Source organism: Pangasianodon hypophthalmus, chromosome 8, assembly GCF_027358585.1.
Source record: "Pangasianodon hypophthalmus isolate fPanHyp1 chromosome 8, fPanHyp1.pri, whole genome shotgun sequence".
Taxonomy (NCBI): domain Eukaryota; kingdom Metazoa; phylum Chordata; class Actinopteri; order Siluriformes; family Pangasiidae; genus Pangasianodon; species Pangasianodon hypophthalmus.
Window position 1 is genome coordinate 2,148,766 of NC_069717.1, and position 20,342 is coordinate 2,169,107.

The 20,342-nt window shown below is 38.6% G+C and overlaps 1 protein-coding gene across 3 annotated transcripts in view; it reads right to left on the reverse strand.

The window, feature by feature from the left end:
- The window catches only part of sh3gl1b (SH3-domain GRB2-like 1b), a 34,374-nt gene that overhangs the window by 11,166 nt on the left and 2,866 nt on the right, over positions 1-20,342 (reverse strand). For all 3 annotated transcript variants that reach the window (XM_034306425.2, XM_034306426.2, XM_053235896.1), the window contains exons 2-6: positions 9,223-9,291; positions 4,752-4,824; positions 4,346-4,489; positions 1,869-2,002; positions 913-1,071 (exon numbers count right to left, since the gene is read on the reverse strand). In XM_034306425.2, coding sequence (XP_034162316.1) covers positions 913-1,071; positions 1,869-2,002; positions 4,346-4,489; positions 4,752-4,824; positions 9,223-9,291 — 579 coding nt within the window. The remainder of the gene's footprint in view (positions 1-912; positions 1,072-1,868; positions 2,003-4,345; positions 4,490-4,751; positions 4,825-9,222; positions 9,292-20,342) is intronic.

Genomic DNA, 20,342 nt, shown 5'->3' on the forward strand with positions numbered 1-20,342 from the left:
AATAGTTTTAGAGTTAATGAATAACTTCTTGTATAACAGCAGTGAGGAAAACACACACACACACACACACACACACACTGTGTGCGGCATCAATTAGATCCTAACTTTCAGAAATGTCAGCAATAACGGCTCAATAACCCTCAGTTATTTATTTCATTCTTTATAAACAAATCAACACAAATAAGTCAGTACAGTGTTTTGATGATCCAGTAGGGGGCACTGTGAGCTCTCCTGGGACAAAACCCAGAAAAAAAAAAAAAAAAGCCAAACCCAGGATCTTCTTACAGACTGTGACAAAGATCTGCTGCAACTTTAGAAAAGTGGGCTGTGCTGCTGTGAGCTGTGACTAAAGCACTGTAATGACACACGGCAGGCTGGAGAACCCAACCTGAGGCCTGACTGTGGGGAAAAATAAACCTCTCAGAACAAAGTTTACAAAGTTCAGTGTCAAACTACAACAATAGGAAGCAGAGCAAACAAAATCCTCAACTATGTTACAGTTCTGTCCCTGATACCCTTAAAGACTTCAGTAGACTCTGCACTGTGATTGGTCAGAAGGTGTTGATGAATTCTCTATAACAGCAGCTCTGACAGTAGTGCAGCTGCAAATCACAGGTTTATGTTAATACACTCGTTTTAATACAAAAATGTTTTATAGAAGGAGTCTCCAGTGTCAGTGCTGTGTAACAGTCAGAGATAAAGACTGTAAAGAAATGCTGTTATAGGAAAACTAATCAACTCTGGGATGATAAGAGTGACTCGAAGTGTTTTATTTCTTACGTAACATGAACGCCTGATAAACGGAACTGAGATGTCAATAATAAAGACGGCTAAAGTGTAGATGTTGTGATGACAATCCAGACCCGGATGTCAAAGCGTACGGCGTTAAGAAAGGCGTTCTGTTTTGCTCACGTCAGTCTCCAGAAGGTTGTACATGCTGATCTCCGCCACCTCTTTGGACTCGTGGAACTTCTCCAGCGCCTGCTTCACCTCCTCGTCCGGGATTTTGCCGAGGCGCTTTTTCTTGTAGTCGTAATCCAGCCGACGACCTTCCAGCTTCTTCAAATGATGCTGCAGGACGAAACACACACACACACACACACACACACACACACACACACACACACACACACAGAAGCTATGTCTAGATAGCAGTACTGACGAAGCACTAGTTTTATACAAATAAACAGTTGTTTATTTTATATATTAGTATCTAAGATATAAAATAAACAACTCGGGATAAAGTCACATATTTACAATTTATTTTGGTTTAATTTAATTGGAATCTATTTATTTCTGTAAAGCTGCTTTGTGACAATGTCCATTGTTAAAAGCGCTTAACAAATGAAATTGAATTGAATTGAGTATCTGCTCATCCCTGAAGTCTTCTCATCTCAGGTAAAAACCACGCTATCAGATTATCATATAAATAAGGCTACAGCGATCCTTTAAAGCTGTTCACGCTGTCATTCATGTCAAATTCCTCAGGTTTCAGAAAGCAGTTTTACAAAAATTATCACACAACAAATAACATTTTTGTCACCGAGTCACATGTACTTTTACCCTTTTAAATAAATAAAGAGGCGGGAACAAAAAAAATCATTAACTGTGCCAATGCCCGCCCACTTTCCTCTGCTAAACCAGTGTTTTATGGTGTTGATTTGCATACTGAAACCTGATTGGCTCTTATATTTTATGATTTTTCCAATCAGCACTTCACCTCCTGCTGTTTCTTAAAAGGATGCTGTGGAACCACTGCAGCGAGTTTTCACCCTTTTTTCTGAAAAGGATCCTTCTGAGGAATAAGGCTTTAGTTTTCCATGTTTATCTGCGTTTCTGTTGTAGGTTGTGTAGGAAGCTCAGCTCACCTGTATCTCTCTCAGGTCCTTGTCACACAGGCCTTGTAGAGGGTCGATGAAGTTCTGTTTGACGTCGATGTCCAGCGAGTCCTTCACCTCGGCGAGTCTCTTCATGCTCTCGCCGGCGTCGATCAGCGCAGCTCCTATAGCGAGAAAACGCTGCGTCGGTTACAACGTCATGGTGTGAAGTGGAAAGCTGAACACTTTCCTATAACAGCATTTCCTAAAGTGTTTTATTCCTCTTATACCACAGCAATTTTCCAACAACTGAGATTTTTATTAATTAAAAACAATGACATATATTTTTTAATCAGTTTACAGTTACGTTTAATGTTGTGGAACATTTATGAAACAAGTTAGTTCCTGTTCTCACTTATGTTATAGCAGCTAAAAACTTACGTTATAGCTCGTTCCCTCACTAGCCTCTCTCTGTTTTTTTTTTTTTTTTCCCAGAAAAACGCAACTTGTCGTATTCACAAGAAACCGCAAAGCGTAAACTCCTGTCCCAAAGATGTCGGGGGAAAAAAACTTAAAATTACAGCTTTACCCCTGACACTGGAGACTCCTTCCATAAATGCTAAATGAAAACATCTCCTCACAAAAAAAACTTCACCACATCAGCGATTATTTTAACCCGTTTATGTGAAGCTGTTACTATAGAAACGATAGCGTATTAGAGCTAATTAATATAAACCCGTGATTTCCGACTGAGCTGCTGTTACAGAAAATTAATTAACACCTCCTGACCAATCAGAATCCAGAATTCAACAACGGTATAAAATTAATTATAGTGAAATACAAATACAAATACAGTTCAGTTAGATTTGTTAGTTAGTCCTGGCCTTGACTCAACATCTAATAAATGATACGGTCATTTATAATATACGTAATTTATCTAATCAGCCCAGGAAGAAAATCAGTCCGTCTGAGGTGCCTAATCAATACGACAGTCTGAAGCATTGAGACTTTTTCTGCAAAAAGACAGCATTAGTCATTTTTAAGACATAAGGACAAATGTCAGCATCTCCATGGAAACAAAGTGGGTGAACACAACAACCCTCTCCTATTAAACTGCCCACTTAGGTCTATATTTAACTGCTCTGATTAAACTTTCAGGAAATTGTATTATTTTTGCCATCAAAGACGAGTCACTCTCCGACACGGAGGTTCACACATCAACCACGATTTAAAGAGCTCTGTTAGCAAAGCCGTATCGTTTCATTCAGTCTCAGCTGAGTAACACTGAGCTGGGCGGCTTTTTGAGATTCGCAGTTCATCCTTGGTTTATATTTAATCCTGGTCAGATGTTAAATATAACAAACACTCTGTGTAATTTCTGCTCCAGAAGCAACACCCTTCAAGAGAATAAACCAAAATGGTTATATAAAATAAAAAGCTGTGACAAAGGAGCTGAGGAGCATAAAGATCACAAATTGGCATTTCTTCTGAGATTTAAAGTTGAATATTAGATGTGGCCTCTATAAAAACAAGATTTCATTTCGGCATTTTTGTGAAAAAAGGAGACTAGATACAAAGAAAAGCTTCTAAAGCCTCGCTGATGCTTTGGGTCTGTTTTGCAAAGATTAATGGCATGAAGCATCAGGATATTTCTGGTTGCCTCCGTCAGGAGGTTAATTCTATTTCCATGACGGGTGCCAATAATTCTGAAAGTGACCGTATACGAACATACTTACATCCAGAAATGCTCCATACATGTTAAGTCATGCTTAAACCGTTATACATCAGCAACATGTACATGTATGTTCTACAGTTCTGGATTGTGATTGGTCAGAAGGTGTTGATTAATTTTCTATAACAGCAGCTCTGACAGTCGTGCAGCTGCAAATCACAGGTTTATATTAATGCTCTCGATCTAATACGTTATCGTTTCTATAGCAACAGCTCATTCACAGCAACTTGTATGGAAAATGCTCTACAAAACCGATTTAAAATATATATATATATATATATATATATATAATTGATGTGGTGAAGTTTTCTGTAAGGAGAAGTTTATTTAACGTTTAAGGAAGGAGTCTCCAGTGTCAGTGCTTTGTAACAGTCAGAGGTAAAGCTGTAACTTTTAAATTTTCTGATATCTTCAGGACAGAGAAGTTTATTTCTCTGGAACTGCCAGCGTTCAACTCGGTGGAAAATCAAGTGAGTGTAACGCTGCAAGGAATAATTTATTTAATTTGGAAAGTGACCATGAAATCTGGTCATGAAATCCGTTTCAGAAAAGTTTTATTATGCTCGTTATTTACGAGCGTCTGACAAGAACACGAACGTCCAAATAAAAGATAAAGATAAAGAACATGGAAAGGAAACGCTAGAAATTCTAAGTAATGACAATTCGCAGCTCAGAGTGCTTTTCAGACGTCTCATGAATGTGACTGTATTCCATTTTATTTTATTTTTTTTTTAAGTTTTGGATTAATTGTCCAGTGCAGTCGGCTGTTAGGATTGTGTGGAGTGTGTGAACTCACCGAAGTTGGTGTCCTCTCCCAGGTCACGGCCGTACTTGGCCATGCACTCTCCCAGCAGTCCCTCTGCCTGCGGGTATCCGGGGCTCTTCACCTGCCCACGGATCTTGGACATGGTGTTCAGCATGGAGAGCTTGGCACGGGACGCTGACACACACACACACACACACACACACACTGTGAAACTGACTAACCTCACTGACTATAAAGAAACCATTTGGCTCTTTTATTTTTCTTTTCTTTTCTTTTTCTTCTTTTTAAATAAAAGCTGCATTTCTGAATATTAAAAACTCAATACTGAAACTCTATTTTTAATATTTAGCCCTGACCAGGCTCAGTAAAACCTGCGAGTAAATATAATTCACGAGGAGAGAAAATAAACTGCCTCAGCACGCAGCTCTGCTCATACCTGGGTTGGGCTGCAGGTACTCCGAGGTTTTGGAGATGACCTCCACCACGGCTTTGCTGGTCACGTCCACTTTCTGCAACGAACAGAGGAACGAGAGTCACTACACAAAGCAACACACGCTCACACTCGTACTACGACTCTCCTTACTGCTTGACACTTTGGGCTGCTTTCATGTTTGTTGTAGTTTGTATAGAGAACTCACTCGTTTTGTGCTGATGTGGAAAAAAAAAAAGACTTATACAATGCGCCTAACCATAAGGACACTGCTATTGGCTAACTCAGTTGTTTTTACAAATAAAATGGTTGCTGCATTGGCTAGTATCAGCTAACAACTAGCCTAGCTCGCTCGCTGTTAGACAGACTGAAATCCGATGCTGTATTAAGCGTTACTCTGCAAATCAGCTCATTACATTCCAACACTGAGTTCCAGTGTTCTTTACTTTTAGTGGTTTTATAAATAAATTAGTTGCTTATTTGGCTAGTGTCTGCTAATTAATCGGCTAACTTGGTTCTTTCATACATAAAATGGATGCTGTATCGACTAACTAATCAACGTTTTGTAAATAAAATGGCTGCTGTATTGACCAGTATCGGCTAACTTGGTCATTTTATAAACGTTTTATAAATTTTAAAATGGCTGCTACATTAAAAAATACTATAAAGAGCAGTAAACAGTAATAAATGAAACAAAATCAGTATTTAATGTGACGATCCTTCGCTTTTAAAATAAAACAGTGTCTCAGGTGCAGTGTGTGCAGTTTTATAAGGAAATGAGCTGGAAGTGTTACTGAGCATCTTGCAGAAGCAGCCACAGTTCTTCTGGAGACTTTGACTGTCGACTCGCTTCTTATTTCTGCAGCGAAACCCAGCAGCCTTCATTATGTTTTTATCTGAAAAGTGTCTCTTATGGAATCTGCTGCTTTCTTTACTGACATACAAACATTTTTCTGTAACATTTCATTTTATGCTGGAAAACTAATGTTTGGAATCTAAAATGTTTTTGTACTGAATCAATAATGTAGAAGTCAGAAAATAAACATCTATAACAAAGTTTGTACTAAAAAAATAAATAGGGTGCCTAAGACTTTTGCACAGTACTGTATTTCAATTTAAGGAAGCTTCCACAGAGCAGATATTGAGAGTGTGTGAGTGTGTGTGTGTGTGTGTGTGTGTGTGGTGCAGGTACGTGTTTCGAACACTTTGATGTCACTGATTTCTTATATAAAATCTTTCTTATAAAATCTGATAAGCGCACAGCTCTGGATTTAAAGCTTGCACGCTGTGTGTGTGTGTGTGTGTGTGTGCGCGTGTGTGTGTGTGTGTGAGTGTAAGGCAGTTGTTGAGAGTGGCTGTAACAGGTGGCACTTCCCACACCACAAAGAGCAGCGGGTTAAGTACAGCTGACATTTCCCTCAGCGGTGTGTGTTACAGAAGCATTACATATTAATACCCGCATTACATCAGCAGTACTGAGCCCCTGCGACTCGCTGGGTGTTTAATAATGATGTGCAGCTCAGTGCAAAAGTTTGTACACCCTCAGGACCAAAAGAATTCTATACTAACAAGTCATGCAGCGTGTAACGTTTCAGATAAATCCCCGAATTTAACACGCAGTGACTAAAAGATTACTCATGACTGTTTTTTACTTTTTGATTCTTTGTTTTTTTTTTTGTAGTTTCTGAATTTTTCTGCACTGTTTGCAGATCACACACTGAAAAGCTTAGCACTGAAATCTGCTTCACTGTAACTATTCTGAATTTCTGGTAAACTAGCTAAAACACTTTACCCGAACATCTTTCCATAGCCATAATAATTTAGCAAGAAATCTTACCGCATTATCGTTCCGTGTGTTTAAACGTGTCTTGTGATGACTCCCTGAGACTCTGTAATTTAACGTGTCTTGTATCTGGATTGTATCCTGGTGAAATTTTTAGCACGTGAATTTACGCTTGTAGTAAAATCCGTCTCTGGTTAGACTGAAATCCGATGCTGTGTTAGGCGTTAATATGCAAATCAGCTTGTTACACAACAACGCTGACTCTCAGTGCTCTTTGCATTTAGTTGGTTTATACATAAACAGTGGGATTAATCGGGATTTTCTGTGGCATTTTAATCTAATTTTTTTTAACATGAAAATTGGTTGTCAAATGTGGAGAGAATTTTTTTTAATAACTTTTTTTTTTTTTTTTTAAACTCAATTTTCTCTCTAATTTAGTCTTGGCCAATTCCTAGCTCTCCCTTGTCATCCAGCAGCGACCGACTTTGAAGTGTGAAAGCTAACACGTTACAGTGCAGCGTAACACACTCTGAAAGCGCTATCTGCCCTCTTCCACATACATGAGCTAGTGTCGCTGTGATTGACAGAGGACAGAGAGAAAGCCCCTCCCACCCAGAGAGCACGGCCAGTTTAGCTCTCTTGGAGCCCTGGCCATGGATGGCTGTGACATTTTCGGGTTTTGAACTCCAGAAGATACAGCGAACGCTCTTCTGTCAAGCCCAAAAATTGCCACGCCTTTTTAATGTTATATCAGATGTTCTATACAAACAGTGTGTGACCATTTCTACATTTTCCACTTCTGACAGTAAACACACTTCAGTGTGCTAAAACTTCTGCTGTGAGTGAGGGGGGGGGGGGAGTGAATCTGAGTTCAAGAGAATTTCACTGAGTGAAAGTTTTTTTTTTTTTTCATCTGCCACACATTTTAAAGTCAAATACACACTGAAATGCTGAACTTTGTGCTCATTATTTTTTCCCTTCGCGCTACTGTACTGTTCAGGAAACAAGCTAGTGGGTGTACAGCCGTGTTAAATGTGTTTAGGATGGAAATTAAATTAGCATCCTGGAATCCTATAAAGCACTTAAATCCTTAAATTCAACAAAGGTTTAGGTGTAGGATGTGAACAAAACACTCTGTTCCAGCTGCCAGGAACATCTGACTGTGAAAGCTGATCCGTGATGTTGTGCAATAACGGCAAGCGCACGAGCCTGGTTTATAAACACCGAATGGAGACATTCGCTGCTGTTTTGTTTAATAATAAACGTGTACAGAGGTGCCAATATTTCTAACAAGATAATCACAGCAGGCAGAGAGAAAAACACCCCCCCCCCCCAAAAAAAAAAAAAAAAACCCAGAGTGTGTCAGTGGACAGGAAGATGGCATGCTGAGAGCGTAAATGATAAAGCGTGTTGGTTGGACGGATATTTAGCTGCAGGAATATTTGGATTTTTGTGCGAGCAGCTGAGTGGGTGAGCTTTACACAACGAGCTCGCGTCCACGCGATCCTGCACAGCTGTAGTCAGACGTATCGCATCACTTATCTGTGTACAGCTGAGCATCAGTACACTATAAAAATCAGAATTTCATCAAGAAAGAAAAATATCAAACAAATCAAATCCCTTTCAGCCCAAACAGGAACTAATAATGTTTTGAATATTTTGTGATCCTGTTTGGGCTGAAAGTGATTTGATTTGTTTGATATTGATAAAAAAACTATGATCGCTTAAATATCGAGATAATATTAAATGTTGATGAACAGGAGGACTGAGCGATCTGACCATATACTATTGAGATCATGATAAATTGTCACAACTGTCGCGCTTTCCCGAGACAACGAGATTTTATTTATTATTTTTTAAATAAATATATATATTTATTTTTTAAATAATTAAAAATGAGCTAGAAAGCAACTGATGTGATGCTAAAATTTTGTCTTTTGAAAGTAAACTGTTAGAAACTGTACATTTAATTTTTTTCTCCCGTTCAGTGTTAAGTACTTTAAGTATTTCAAATATTTTAAATATAAAAAATAAAAGTAAATTTATTTTAAATTGGTTCACTAATAAAAAACAATTATATTATTAAGGTTTTTTTTTTTTTTTTTTTTTTTTGCACTGTTGTGTTCCTGGCTTTTTGTTAGAAAATCTATATATTTTGTGATGCACATTGTTTATCATAAAAAGTCGATACGTTTTACTCTTCATTTTTGATTACGGTTAAGTCAGAACTGATCACTGCTAAGTTTCGTGCATTAACAGTGTGTTAGTTCTGACACTAATTAGTTTCTCAGTGATGCTACATAATTATCACTCCTCCATTTTTTTTTCTCCATTTTTTCCATTTTTTTTTTTTTTAAATAATCTCAGTTTTGTTTCCTGTTGTTTGTAAGACCGAGGCTAGTAAATTCACAGGTCAAAATTCACCTAGATAAAGTCAACGTGAAGTGAAAGTAACCGCTAAGGGAAGAAAGTACTCATCTTTGACGTCCCACGTCCTTTCCCCTTCAGTGAATTGGCTCAAAAAATCATAAATGCTGCGGCTAAAGCGTAAATGTTGGCACCTCTGCACTTACGATCATCACGCAGATATTCAGTTTTACTGAACGTGTCTGAATCTCAATCAGCATTCAGTTTCCTCAATAAAAGTGACCAGACTTTAGAAAGAAAGAAAAAAAATGCGCCAAGCATTCTTACTCTCTCCAGGTCTCTGAATTCTTCATCCAGCTTGGTTCCTTCTGCTCCACCAACCTTCTCGCTCACCATCTGCAGGTGGACAGAGTTCATCATCGTTAGGGCGTTACAGAGATGATTAACCCAAACCTTCACAACGTATAACAAACATCAAGCAACATCGCAAACTAAACGTGAGGAATGAGAATGATGATGATGATGATGATGCTGTGCACAATTTCACCTATACTTTAGAACTGTAAAACTAATTTCATGAATTGAGCAAATCCATGATTAAAAAGTGACACAGTCCAGCACCAACAAAACGCTAAGCAGCTTTCGGAAAGTTAGCTGCCACGGTATAACTGGATTCTCCGAATAAATTAGCCAAAAAAACCCACAATGCCTTCAGTGAATAATTAAATAACAAAATAATTGTGTGTTTCTACTTATTTACAGTTTGAAAAATAATAATTTCTAATTTTTTTTTCAATTTATTTTAACACTAAGGGTAACCTTCAGCTTGAAAGCTGTTACATAATGATATGCTAAAAGGCGTCAAGGAAAGTTTTTTATTTATTGATATAACTTTTCATTTACTAATACAGATGTGGGCGGGGCTAGAAACATGCACTGCAAAAGCCCACTTGAGGGCGGGGCACATTTTAGTTTCACAATTTTATTTATTTATTTATTTTTAGCCACTTTTATGTTGTCCACTATGTTTGGGTCGTGTCTTAAAATGGCTGCTGTCTTAGCTAGGGCGTAGCTATTTAAATATCTCTATATTGGTATTAGTTTACTTGATATGCAAACAAGGTGTCTATAGTTTGGAGTGTAAATGAAAATATAGATATTTTGTTAAAATCTTTTGCCAGTGTTACGCTTGACAACTGGAATTGTTACATCACTGGGGCTCATTTCTCATACAGGATACAAAACAAATTTATTCGTAAATAGCTCGCAGGAGTGTACACAAGAACACAAGGTATTTGTGAAAAAACGTTTGTATCCTCCTGATTTTGTGTAAATTTACGTATAAGGAGACTCAATAATCGATCAGCGTCAAGTCGCATCATTGTTGATATGTTTCTGAGGGTCTTATATACAGATTCCACACAACAATTTAATAAACATTTTGTGAAACTCGGTCATTTCGTATTAATGACCTGAAAGAAAGTGATTTCAAAACAAATCCATAAATTAAGACTAAGTCTAGGTATTCAGTCAGGGCAAAAGTAATGGCACCCAATATAAGGAGGAGGAGTTAGCATGGGTCTATGGTAGCTGACACGCTGCAGCGGCTGAGCTGCATTACTGGAAGATTTCACCATTTAGTCATTTTCAGTTCTCTTCGCCTTTTATGGAGTTTTGTGGGTGTGGCTAAATGTAAATATACAGTGTCGTAAATGAGCTTGGTAATCGATTGGCTGATTGGTGTTGTTACCGAAACTTCTGTAGGTCTTTTAGTTCGGTTTGGATTACGAAAACGTTTACACACACCTTCAGTAAAAGACTGATGAAAGAGATGCATTGTTAGTGTGAGTGTATACAGTATAAACATTAGTACACTATGTAGACATTAATTCTAGTATTTGGGACATGCACCATGTTAAAAATTTAGCCAAATGAAGTAAAACACTTTAACTGTACAGGCTTCTCTAGTGCATGTGTAAACCTGGTTTACATTCCCTCGCCCTTTCTCTTCTTTTCCTCTCTCCTCTCTCTCTCTTTACTTTCCAAAATACTTGCACCATATTCGTCATCTGCAGTGAACTTGCCCTGAATAAAACAATTTATTTAAAGCTCCGTCTTCTGTCCCAGGACCCGGAAAGTTAGTGGCGACCCATAATCTATGACACACACTCGTCTCTCAGATGATATCAACAAGGAAACATAGCGGGAGGCCAAAAGCCTGTTTCGTTCTGTAAACACTCGCCGCTCGCTTCGTCTGTCGCTCCTCTGGTTCAGCGCAGCGTTTTATTTACACAGCGACAACGCTGCGTGTTTCTGAGACCACGTCAGCTGAATGCTAATTTCAAACATGTGCTCAGTGAAGAGGATGAAGGGACTAATGCGAAGAACATACTTTTTTTTTTGCTGACCTGGCTGTTTTTTGTTTATTTTTTTTTTAAATGACACATTTACAGGACGTGTTTAATCCGAGTGCCGTGTCGTGATCTGCAGATTTCTCAGAACTTGTAAATCTGTCGCTGTGGAAAAGGAAAATCTCACGAAACGCTTTGCATTTCATCTGGACACACAGCAACAGAAACATTTACACACATGAACAAACATCCCACACACACGCCCACACAGTGACCAGTCTCAGAGCTCAGGATAAAAAAAAAAACAAGAGCCAAATTTCACTTTCACTTAATAGCCAATTTATTTCCAGTTTTTCCGCCTGTTTCGTTCTTGCCAATTCCCACACACTAGCTATCTCTCCACTATTACACAACAGCATTCTTAACATCTTCTGATAAAGTTTGCACTCAAACTCCTCTGTATTTTTGCTAAAGATTAAAGTATTGGCACACCCTCGGCTGTGTTTGGCAGCGTGGGTGGCTATTAAGTGAAAGTTTTCTTTCACATCCTCTTTATTTTCTGAAACTCTGTGCCTTTGGGAGATGCCTGGTTTTGTTTCAGAAGTGTTTATTTGAATTTTGAGTCGTATGCCCGATAACCTCCTTGTCCTGCTTTTATACGTACGCAGAGTCACGTAATGGGAAGTCAGAGCGCTTGTCTACTGCACCACAGAAAACCTCAGCTGAGAAATTAGTGGTTTCCATGGAAACACTCACAATGCCTTAACGAATATTAGATAGACTAACATTCCATTCGTCCTATATAAAGTAATCATGATTATAACGTATATCCGTTGATGCTATTATCACGAAAATTGCCAGTATTAGTATTATGTATAACTTCACTTCTAATGTGCTGTGCATGAGACATTTATTTAATAATAATAATAATGTTTAATAATAATAATAATAATACTTTTTTATTTATATAGCGCCGTTCCACAACTCAAGGACACTTTACATTCCAAACTAATAGACACAGAAGAAAAAGAAAACAAAGAGCAATGTTAGAAATGTTTTATGCTTTTATACGTTTTATACGTGTACGCTTCTAAAACGGCTCTTGTATGGAAACGTAAGCCGACTGAGCGAGCCGTGTGAATTTCACTTTAAATAATCAGGACGTGAAAAAGTTACTTTCTCTTTGTGATTTCACAAATGCACCACAGTTGCTATTTATTTCGCTAGCTATGTATGTATGATTTACTCAATTCCTGGACAGGAAATATGATTTCGCGCGCTATCGTTACAGCGAGCCGAGTCTCGTATCACTCCAAAACATCGTAAAAATCGTTCTGTAAATGAGGCTGTACATGCAGTCTACTCGTAACACTTTCTATGGCTCATAGTTATAATGAAATATAAACAGGGATATTGTGTTATAAAGCGTTCATAACGTGTTATCCATATTGTTATAATTATTTATGAAACTGCATTACCTTTTATAGCTATATTTATTATGCATTTGTGGTAGTGCTCATAACATATTATAACCTCATTACCAAAGAAACCAGGAGCTTATAAACTGGAGCAGAGTTTCTTCTGTATTAGTGAAGTCATGTGTTATAAACACTGCTTATAACGCATTCTGTTAACAAGTTATAAACGCATTATAAACATTGCTATAAACTGCATAAAATGCCTTTCCATAAATCATTATAATGTTGTGAACGTCTTATGAATGCGTTATAATTGTAAAACACGTAAGGACGTCGACGTGAATCGGTGTCGTTCGAACTCGTCGTACAGCAAACGTGTAACCCTGTCCCATTCCTAATGTGCGTATTCCGACGGAAACCATTAACTCCGTTTAGAAACATTAACGTCCATCATGAGAACGCCATTCCACCAGCACAGGTCAAAGGTCGCAGCAAATGAAGCCTCGTTTGACCTGCATATGTGTGTGTGTCTGCATTTTCCACCACAGATGAATACACACACACACACACACACGGCGTCTGTGCTCCGGGATGCGCTCGTCAGCTGGCGAATGAGAAACGGGATTAATAATTAAAAGGCTGTTTCTGTTGAGCGAGAAGCGGAGTGAGGCGTCTGAACGTGTCGAATGGTGGAAACAGTTCGATAAACCCTGCAACTCTAAACCAGATCACGATACACACACTGTAGCGCCGACCTCAGTCCAGCGTGAGGTCACGTCGGGTTAACACACTTCTGTTTGGACGTCAGTTTCAGCTCCACTAGCGCTGGGAGATAAAATACACGCTGTGTCATGACTCGGTGTGTTTATACTGCCTGCTTTATGACACGGCGCACTGTTTGTTTTGCCGTGCAACTGGACGTCACAGGGCCAGTGTGTATAAGGCACTGATAATAAGGTACAGCACGTATCATGGTTTTTAGAAGGTGCACCATTATCGTGAACGTTTATGATTTTTCTCCTGTAGTATGAATTAGAACACAGTTATAATATGTTGTACTTTACAGACATCCAGATGAAGGATGTTCAGTATGAGCATATTGTGTATAAAACCCTCTTCAGCAGGGTTTGACAATAATGACTGCCCAAATGCCCGGGGCAAAAAACAACAAAACAAAACAAAAAACCCACGTTATATCGTGACAGCAGAGCGAAAAAATAACTAACTAAACAATATAATTAACACTGATTCGATTCACCCGAATGTTTAACCGCCAGCAATGCAAAGTCCAGTCAAAATAAACAAACTGAATTATTTGTTGCCAGTCGCCTGTAGAGCGAGGCGTTTAGCAAAAGGGTGAGTGAGTCCGAATCTTTATTTCCTCATGGAAAACTTTCTCTCTGGAGATGTTTTGCACAGATTGCAAGTCTTACACTACATTCACCTTTCCACTGGAAGTCGAAGCTCAGAATGACGCCATTTTTGACGTCTGTGCGTTCCAGCTCCATGTTTGTTACCTTTTCCTCCTCAAAAACAGTGACCTGTAGCGTCAGTGTTATAGATTTAACAAGTGATTAAGTCTGTATGTTGATTGATCTAAAGCTATACTTGCATATGCAGTATAACTCATTTAAAAGTAAAAAGTGCTGCTTTGTTTACTGCTGATGCTGTGAGCGGCCATGTTGATTTGACCTCACTTGCTGAACTCGGGGTTAAGGAGATCTTCCGGAGTTTCTGAGTTGAAGGGGTTGTCCTGTTAGTTTTTTTTTTTTTTTTAGTCAGAGGTCAGAAATTACGAGTTGCAGCATTGTTTCCTGGAGGACGTCTGTAGCAATTCTGATAGCTTGACGTGGGAAAAGGGATCTCTGTATAAGTCACAGAGATGGGCGTGTCTTCATGAGGTGTACACTGAAAAACATATTAAAAATTCTACACACACCTCATTATAATAAAGATCAACAATCAGCGTGTATTAAAAACTTGCTATACACTGGGCTTAATTGTTAGTAGGTCACATGACCATACAGAGGTAAAAATGACACAATTCCGAGCTCCGACTTCCTGCTTCTGAGTTCAGTCAAACGTCACGTAACAGACGTGTGTAAAAGGGATGAGCACAGGACAGTGTTTACGATTACAGCAGCAGTGCTTAGGTACAGCTCTACAGTATCCAGGTAAGAAATGAGAAGACTTGAACTCGGATATAAACTGTTTGTTCAACTTTTTCATTAATTTGAACAACAGCGATCATTTATCTTTACACATGACTTGCTTAAAAACTAAAATAAATACAATATTATGATTACCGTAAACCGTGATGAAGCGTCACTGTTATGATGGATTGACATCAGAATATGCCTAGTGTGGATCTATCTAACTGTCTATCAGCTATGATTTTTATATAAAATGATAAAAATGATCTGAGGCTTTCTACAGAAATGAGTTCCTCAGAAATCCCCTGCAGAGGAACACCACTCTGGTCTCTGTGAAGTCCCACCTGACTCATTCTCCAACTGACTGAGCTGTTAACGACGAGTGCAATCATCTGATGTAATGCACATGAGCTGATAAACTGCTCTGAGTAACAAAACCACAAACTGAACATGTACAGGAAGAGCTTTACAAAACAAAAGAACCACAAAACACAATAAAAATCGTTTATTCGATTCTGACTCAGAAACGAAGGCAGATTTGAGAATTTATTTTGTTTTTCAGGCAAAATTCCACCTGGTTATTTTTCATGTGTTTATTACACTCAGCTGAATTTTGTTTCCAGAAATCCAATCCAACATACGGGCTGGATCTGGTCTCTGGGTTTATGATACATCTGATGCACATTAATTCCACCTAAAGCCAAAGCAGCGTGACACCGAAAACTCTCAGAGCTCCATCATTAACTCTTACAGCGGGATTAGAATGACAGATGTGTGCTTACAGAGTTGTAGGAATAATAAGAAACTTTTAATAACGTTCTCTAAAAGCATCTGCAGTGTGTAAACTCAAAAAAAATACGCACTAGATGAGCATTAATATCCACCAATCCTGCTCTTAACACGCAACACGTTCCATGTAAGGTGTGATGAGTCATGCTGTAATAGGAAAATAATCAACAACAAGGTGGTGTGATGAAGCAGAGTTACTGTTACCACCCCAAAGTTGATTCTTTTCCTATAATCTCAGAGCTTTATTCCTCTTATACCACAGCAATTTGCCAACGATTACAAGTTTGTACTTATTAAAGAATGACGTGTCAAATTTTTTTTATCCATTTATAGTTACATTTAATGTTGTGGAACATCCATGAAACAAGTTAGTTCCTGTTCTCGCTTACATTATAGCAGCTGTAAACAGTCATTCCCTCACCAGCCTCACTTTTTTTCTCTCTCTCTTAAAGTTAATATGATTTAAAAAAAAAAACAAAAAAAAACATAGCTTGTCACGTTACTGAGAAACCGGAAACTCATCTGTTGCGAAGAATCGGAAAACTCTGACTGTTACAAAGCGCTAACACTGGAGACTCCTTCCACAAATGTTAAATAAACATCTCCTTACAGAAAACTTCACCACATCAACGTTTACACACGTTTTTTAATCAATTTATGTGGAGTGTTCACCAGACGAATGAGCTGTTACTATAGAAACGATAACGTATTAATAGAAACCTGCGCTACTGTCAGAGCTGCTGTTACAGAAACTCAGTCAACACCTTCTGTCCAATCAGAGTCCACGATTCAGCGGCGCTGTGGGGAAAATCAGACTGTAAAGTGTTTTAACATTTCCTCCAGAGAATGAGTCACATACTTGATTATTGGAATTTGTTTTTTTAAATTACAAGATTGTGGACACCAACATCCTAAACAACAACGTGTATTTTTTCGATGTGTGTTTTGATACGTAACCTGCGTATTGTTCTCACAACACCAACGCTAACCTCATCAGAAATCAGTCACGTACTTGGGTTTCTTTAAACCATGCTATGACTTTGCAGTACATAAGCTAGCTCTTTACAGTGTATCGTAAAGTGTATAACTGGTGTACATTCAGCACCTTAGCACAGTTTACGATCTGTCTGTGTGGAATGCAGCAAAGCACCATGGGAAAGGAAAAGACTATGAGGCTAAGGCAGGACTGTAGATGACCGAGTTTGTCTTTGGCAGTGTTTCTCTCCTCTGAGCTGTATTGATTATAATGGGACTCTGGCACGCACTGCATGCAGCACCACTGCAGTCCAATCACTCTGACAGCCAGGCTACACACACACAAACACACAAACACACACACAAACACACACATACACACACACACACGTCCGTTTGCTAGCTAATACACAGCTCCTCTTTGGCTTAAAGCCAAACAACAAAGCGGGGCTCCATTTTGTCCTGCTCTAACTCTCCTCTTCCTCTCTGTAGGACATGCTCTCGTTCCTCCCTCTCTCTCTCTCTCTCTCTCTCTCTCTCTCTCTCTCATGGGGGAGTCCATTCCTGACAGGAAGTTGGGAAGCGGTCAGCTGGCTCTGTTTCCCGCTATGATCAGCGAAAAGGAAGTGAGAGGTTAGGCATTACACACACCCCAGAAAGCGGTTAGAGCTCATTTTTACTGCATTAATGGAATAATGTTTGCTCCTGTTTAAACAACACCTCTGACTGCGGAGCTTTAAACCAACACACACTTTATATCCAGGATTTTTGTCCTAAACTGAACCTAAGCTGGACCTGACATTCAGATGTGTGTGTGTGTGTGTGTGTGTGTGTGTGTGTGGTTCTGGAATAAAAACATGGTTCTGAGGCATACACTTAAACCTGAGCTACAAAATCATAAGGCTGTAGTGCATTAAGATATCATAATATAACAAAATGTTAACCATTTAACAGTACTGGCAGGTTGCACATTATGTGTTTAGAAAGAAATCTGATTATTGATTGAACCGTGTAAACTCGAGGTTAGAAAGAAATCTGATTACTGATTGAACTGTGTAAACACAGAGTTTAGAAAGAAATCTGATTACTGATTGAACCGTGTAAACTCTGGGTTTAGAAAGAAATCTGATTACTGATTGAACTGTGTAAACTCTGGGTTTAGAAAGAAATCTGATTATTGACTGAACTGTGTAAACTTGAGATTTAGAAAGAAATCTGATTACTGATTGAACTGTGTAAACTCTGGGTTTAGAAAGAAATCTGATTACCGATTGAACCGTGTAAACTCTGGGTTTAGAAAGAAATCTGATTATTGACTGAACTGTGTAAACTTGAGATTTAGAAAGAAATCTGATTACTGATTGAACTGTGTAAACTCTGGGTTTAGAAAGAAATCTGATTACCGATTGAACCGTGTAAACTCTGGGTTTAGAAAGAAATCTGATTATTGATTGAACTGTGTAAACTCGAGGTTTAGAAAGAAATCTGATTATTGATTGAACTGTGTAAACTCGAGGTTTAGAAAGAAATCTGATTACTGATTGAACTGTGTAAACACAGAATTTAGAAAGAAATCTGATTACCGATTGAACCGTGTAAACTCTGGGTTTAGAAAGAAATCTGATTATTGATTGAACCATGTAAACTCGAGATTTAGGAAGAAATCTGATTACTGATTGAACCGTGTAAACTCTGGGTTTAGAAAGAAATCTGATTACTGATTGAACCATGTAAACACAGAGTTTAGAAAGAAATCTGATTACTGATTGAACTCTGTAAACTTTGGAGTATTTCTATTATCAGATTATTTGTTACCCTGAAAAAAAAAATCTGATTTCATTTTGGAATATCAGATTATTTTATATGTGTAAACATACTCACTGATCTACACCGCTACAACATAACTTTTACGTTGTACCACATGACCTCACACATGCACCTGAAGCCCAGTGAGTCTACAGAAGAAAAATGGGAGAAACAACGTGCGAGAATTTAAAAATGACCCAAACACTTGTAGTGAGAAATAACAAATTTGTCCTAAACACACGTTCAATATTATGTGTGAGATATTACACAATTACTAACAAAACGACACTACAGACCCCTGAGTGAGACGCGTCACCCTGACGACAGCCACGCCTCCTGGTGCTGAAAACACAGCTGGAGTCTATAGCGATTTTTAAGAGCAATCCAGAACGTATTTTCTACAATGTCACGTTGTGGTGTTAGGTGTCCGAATCAGAAAAGTGTTCATAAACACGTTCGTTTTTACCGCATGCTATCGAATCCGACATGTTTCCAAGCCAAGAAAATGGTCGTGGTTACAGGTGATTAGGAGGGATAACGGGTCCGAGGAGATTTCATCTCAGCTAAGTAGCTAACTGTCACATCAGTGAAGTTAACTAAGAACTTAATCAGCTTAGCTTGCTAGTTAGGGAACACGCCTAATTTATATTGCTTTAACAGACCTACGTAGCTCATCTAAAATCTACATCAAGAAACTAGCTTGCTAACGCTAGAGATCTAAGTCACGTTCTTTCTGAGGAGTTAATGGACTCGTTTAGCTAGCTAACTTTACGCAGCTAGGAAATATTTCGGCTTTCAGCACTACCATGACATCCTCGATGTTGGAATAGTAAAACGTTACGTCTGGAACGTTCCGACAAACAACAAAGTTGCAAACATCAAGACATTCGTATGCCTACGTTCACTTCTCTCTACTTTACACACTCCGAGTTTCTATGAGATGTGTATACGTGTCCGGTCGTTGCAGGCTTAGCCTCATTTCGCCGCTGACAGAACGCTAAATCAGTTATAAAGATCTTCTAGAGTTACACCACTTGAAAGTGTTGGTTTAGCTGAATAGCACTTCCTGTCTTTTAGCGCTAATCTGTATTAATACTCGGATAACATTTTAGCTAACGTCAATCCGGTTCCTAAATAAAATTTTCGATAGATTCTTCACTCAGATTATAACCAGGTAGCGTCAGGTTGCTAGGCTAATCGTGTCTTTTTGCAACTTTGGGTTTAGAAAAAACCGAAAGGATCTTTTGATCACTCTCAGAACTCGGCAGCGACACATCGCCCGTAGAACGACGACGACGAATTATTTAATCAGCTGCTTATATCGCTGCTTTCTTTTCAACTTTGCGAGGACACGCCGCACTCTCACACACTTCAGCCTAATATGAATAAAGTTTTATTTATTTTTGCTCAGGATCTTTGCAGCACACATCAGGTACATGGTGCTCCTCAAAAAACTGGTTAAAAAAAAAAAAAAAAATTAAGCCAAAAAGAAAATTGTGAATAATTGTGTAGACGTGTAATGCAAGTGAAAGCAAAACTCTCTGCACACTAATATTTGGACTCGCCTGAGCTTTAGTGTAATGAATATTATCATCAATCCCAGAATGAAGAGTTAAACTCATCCCCATTAAATACCTGACACATAGTGAGTTAGTGCTGTGTGTGTCGTCTGGAGGCTAGTCGCTAAACTGGTCACACAGCTACGGAACATTTCCGACAGGTGGCTGGACTTGTTGCGTGTTAGAAACGGGATGATATCTATCAGAGATATAGATTTCTTAAATTATTTACACGGGTAACGTTTGGCTGTTCCAGTGTAGATAATATCACTACATTATCCTGTGTGGGCGTGGCCTGTTCACCATTTCGAAGATGAAAGCCACCATGAACACAGTTTACTGTATAATTTCCACACAGCTTCTCCTTGTAGGAGTGGGCGATATGACAAAAATATC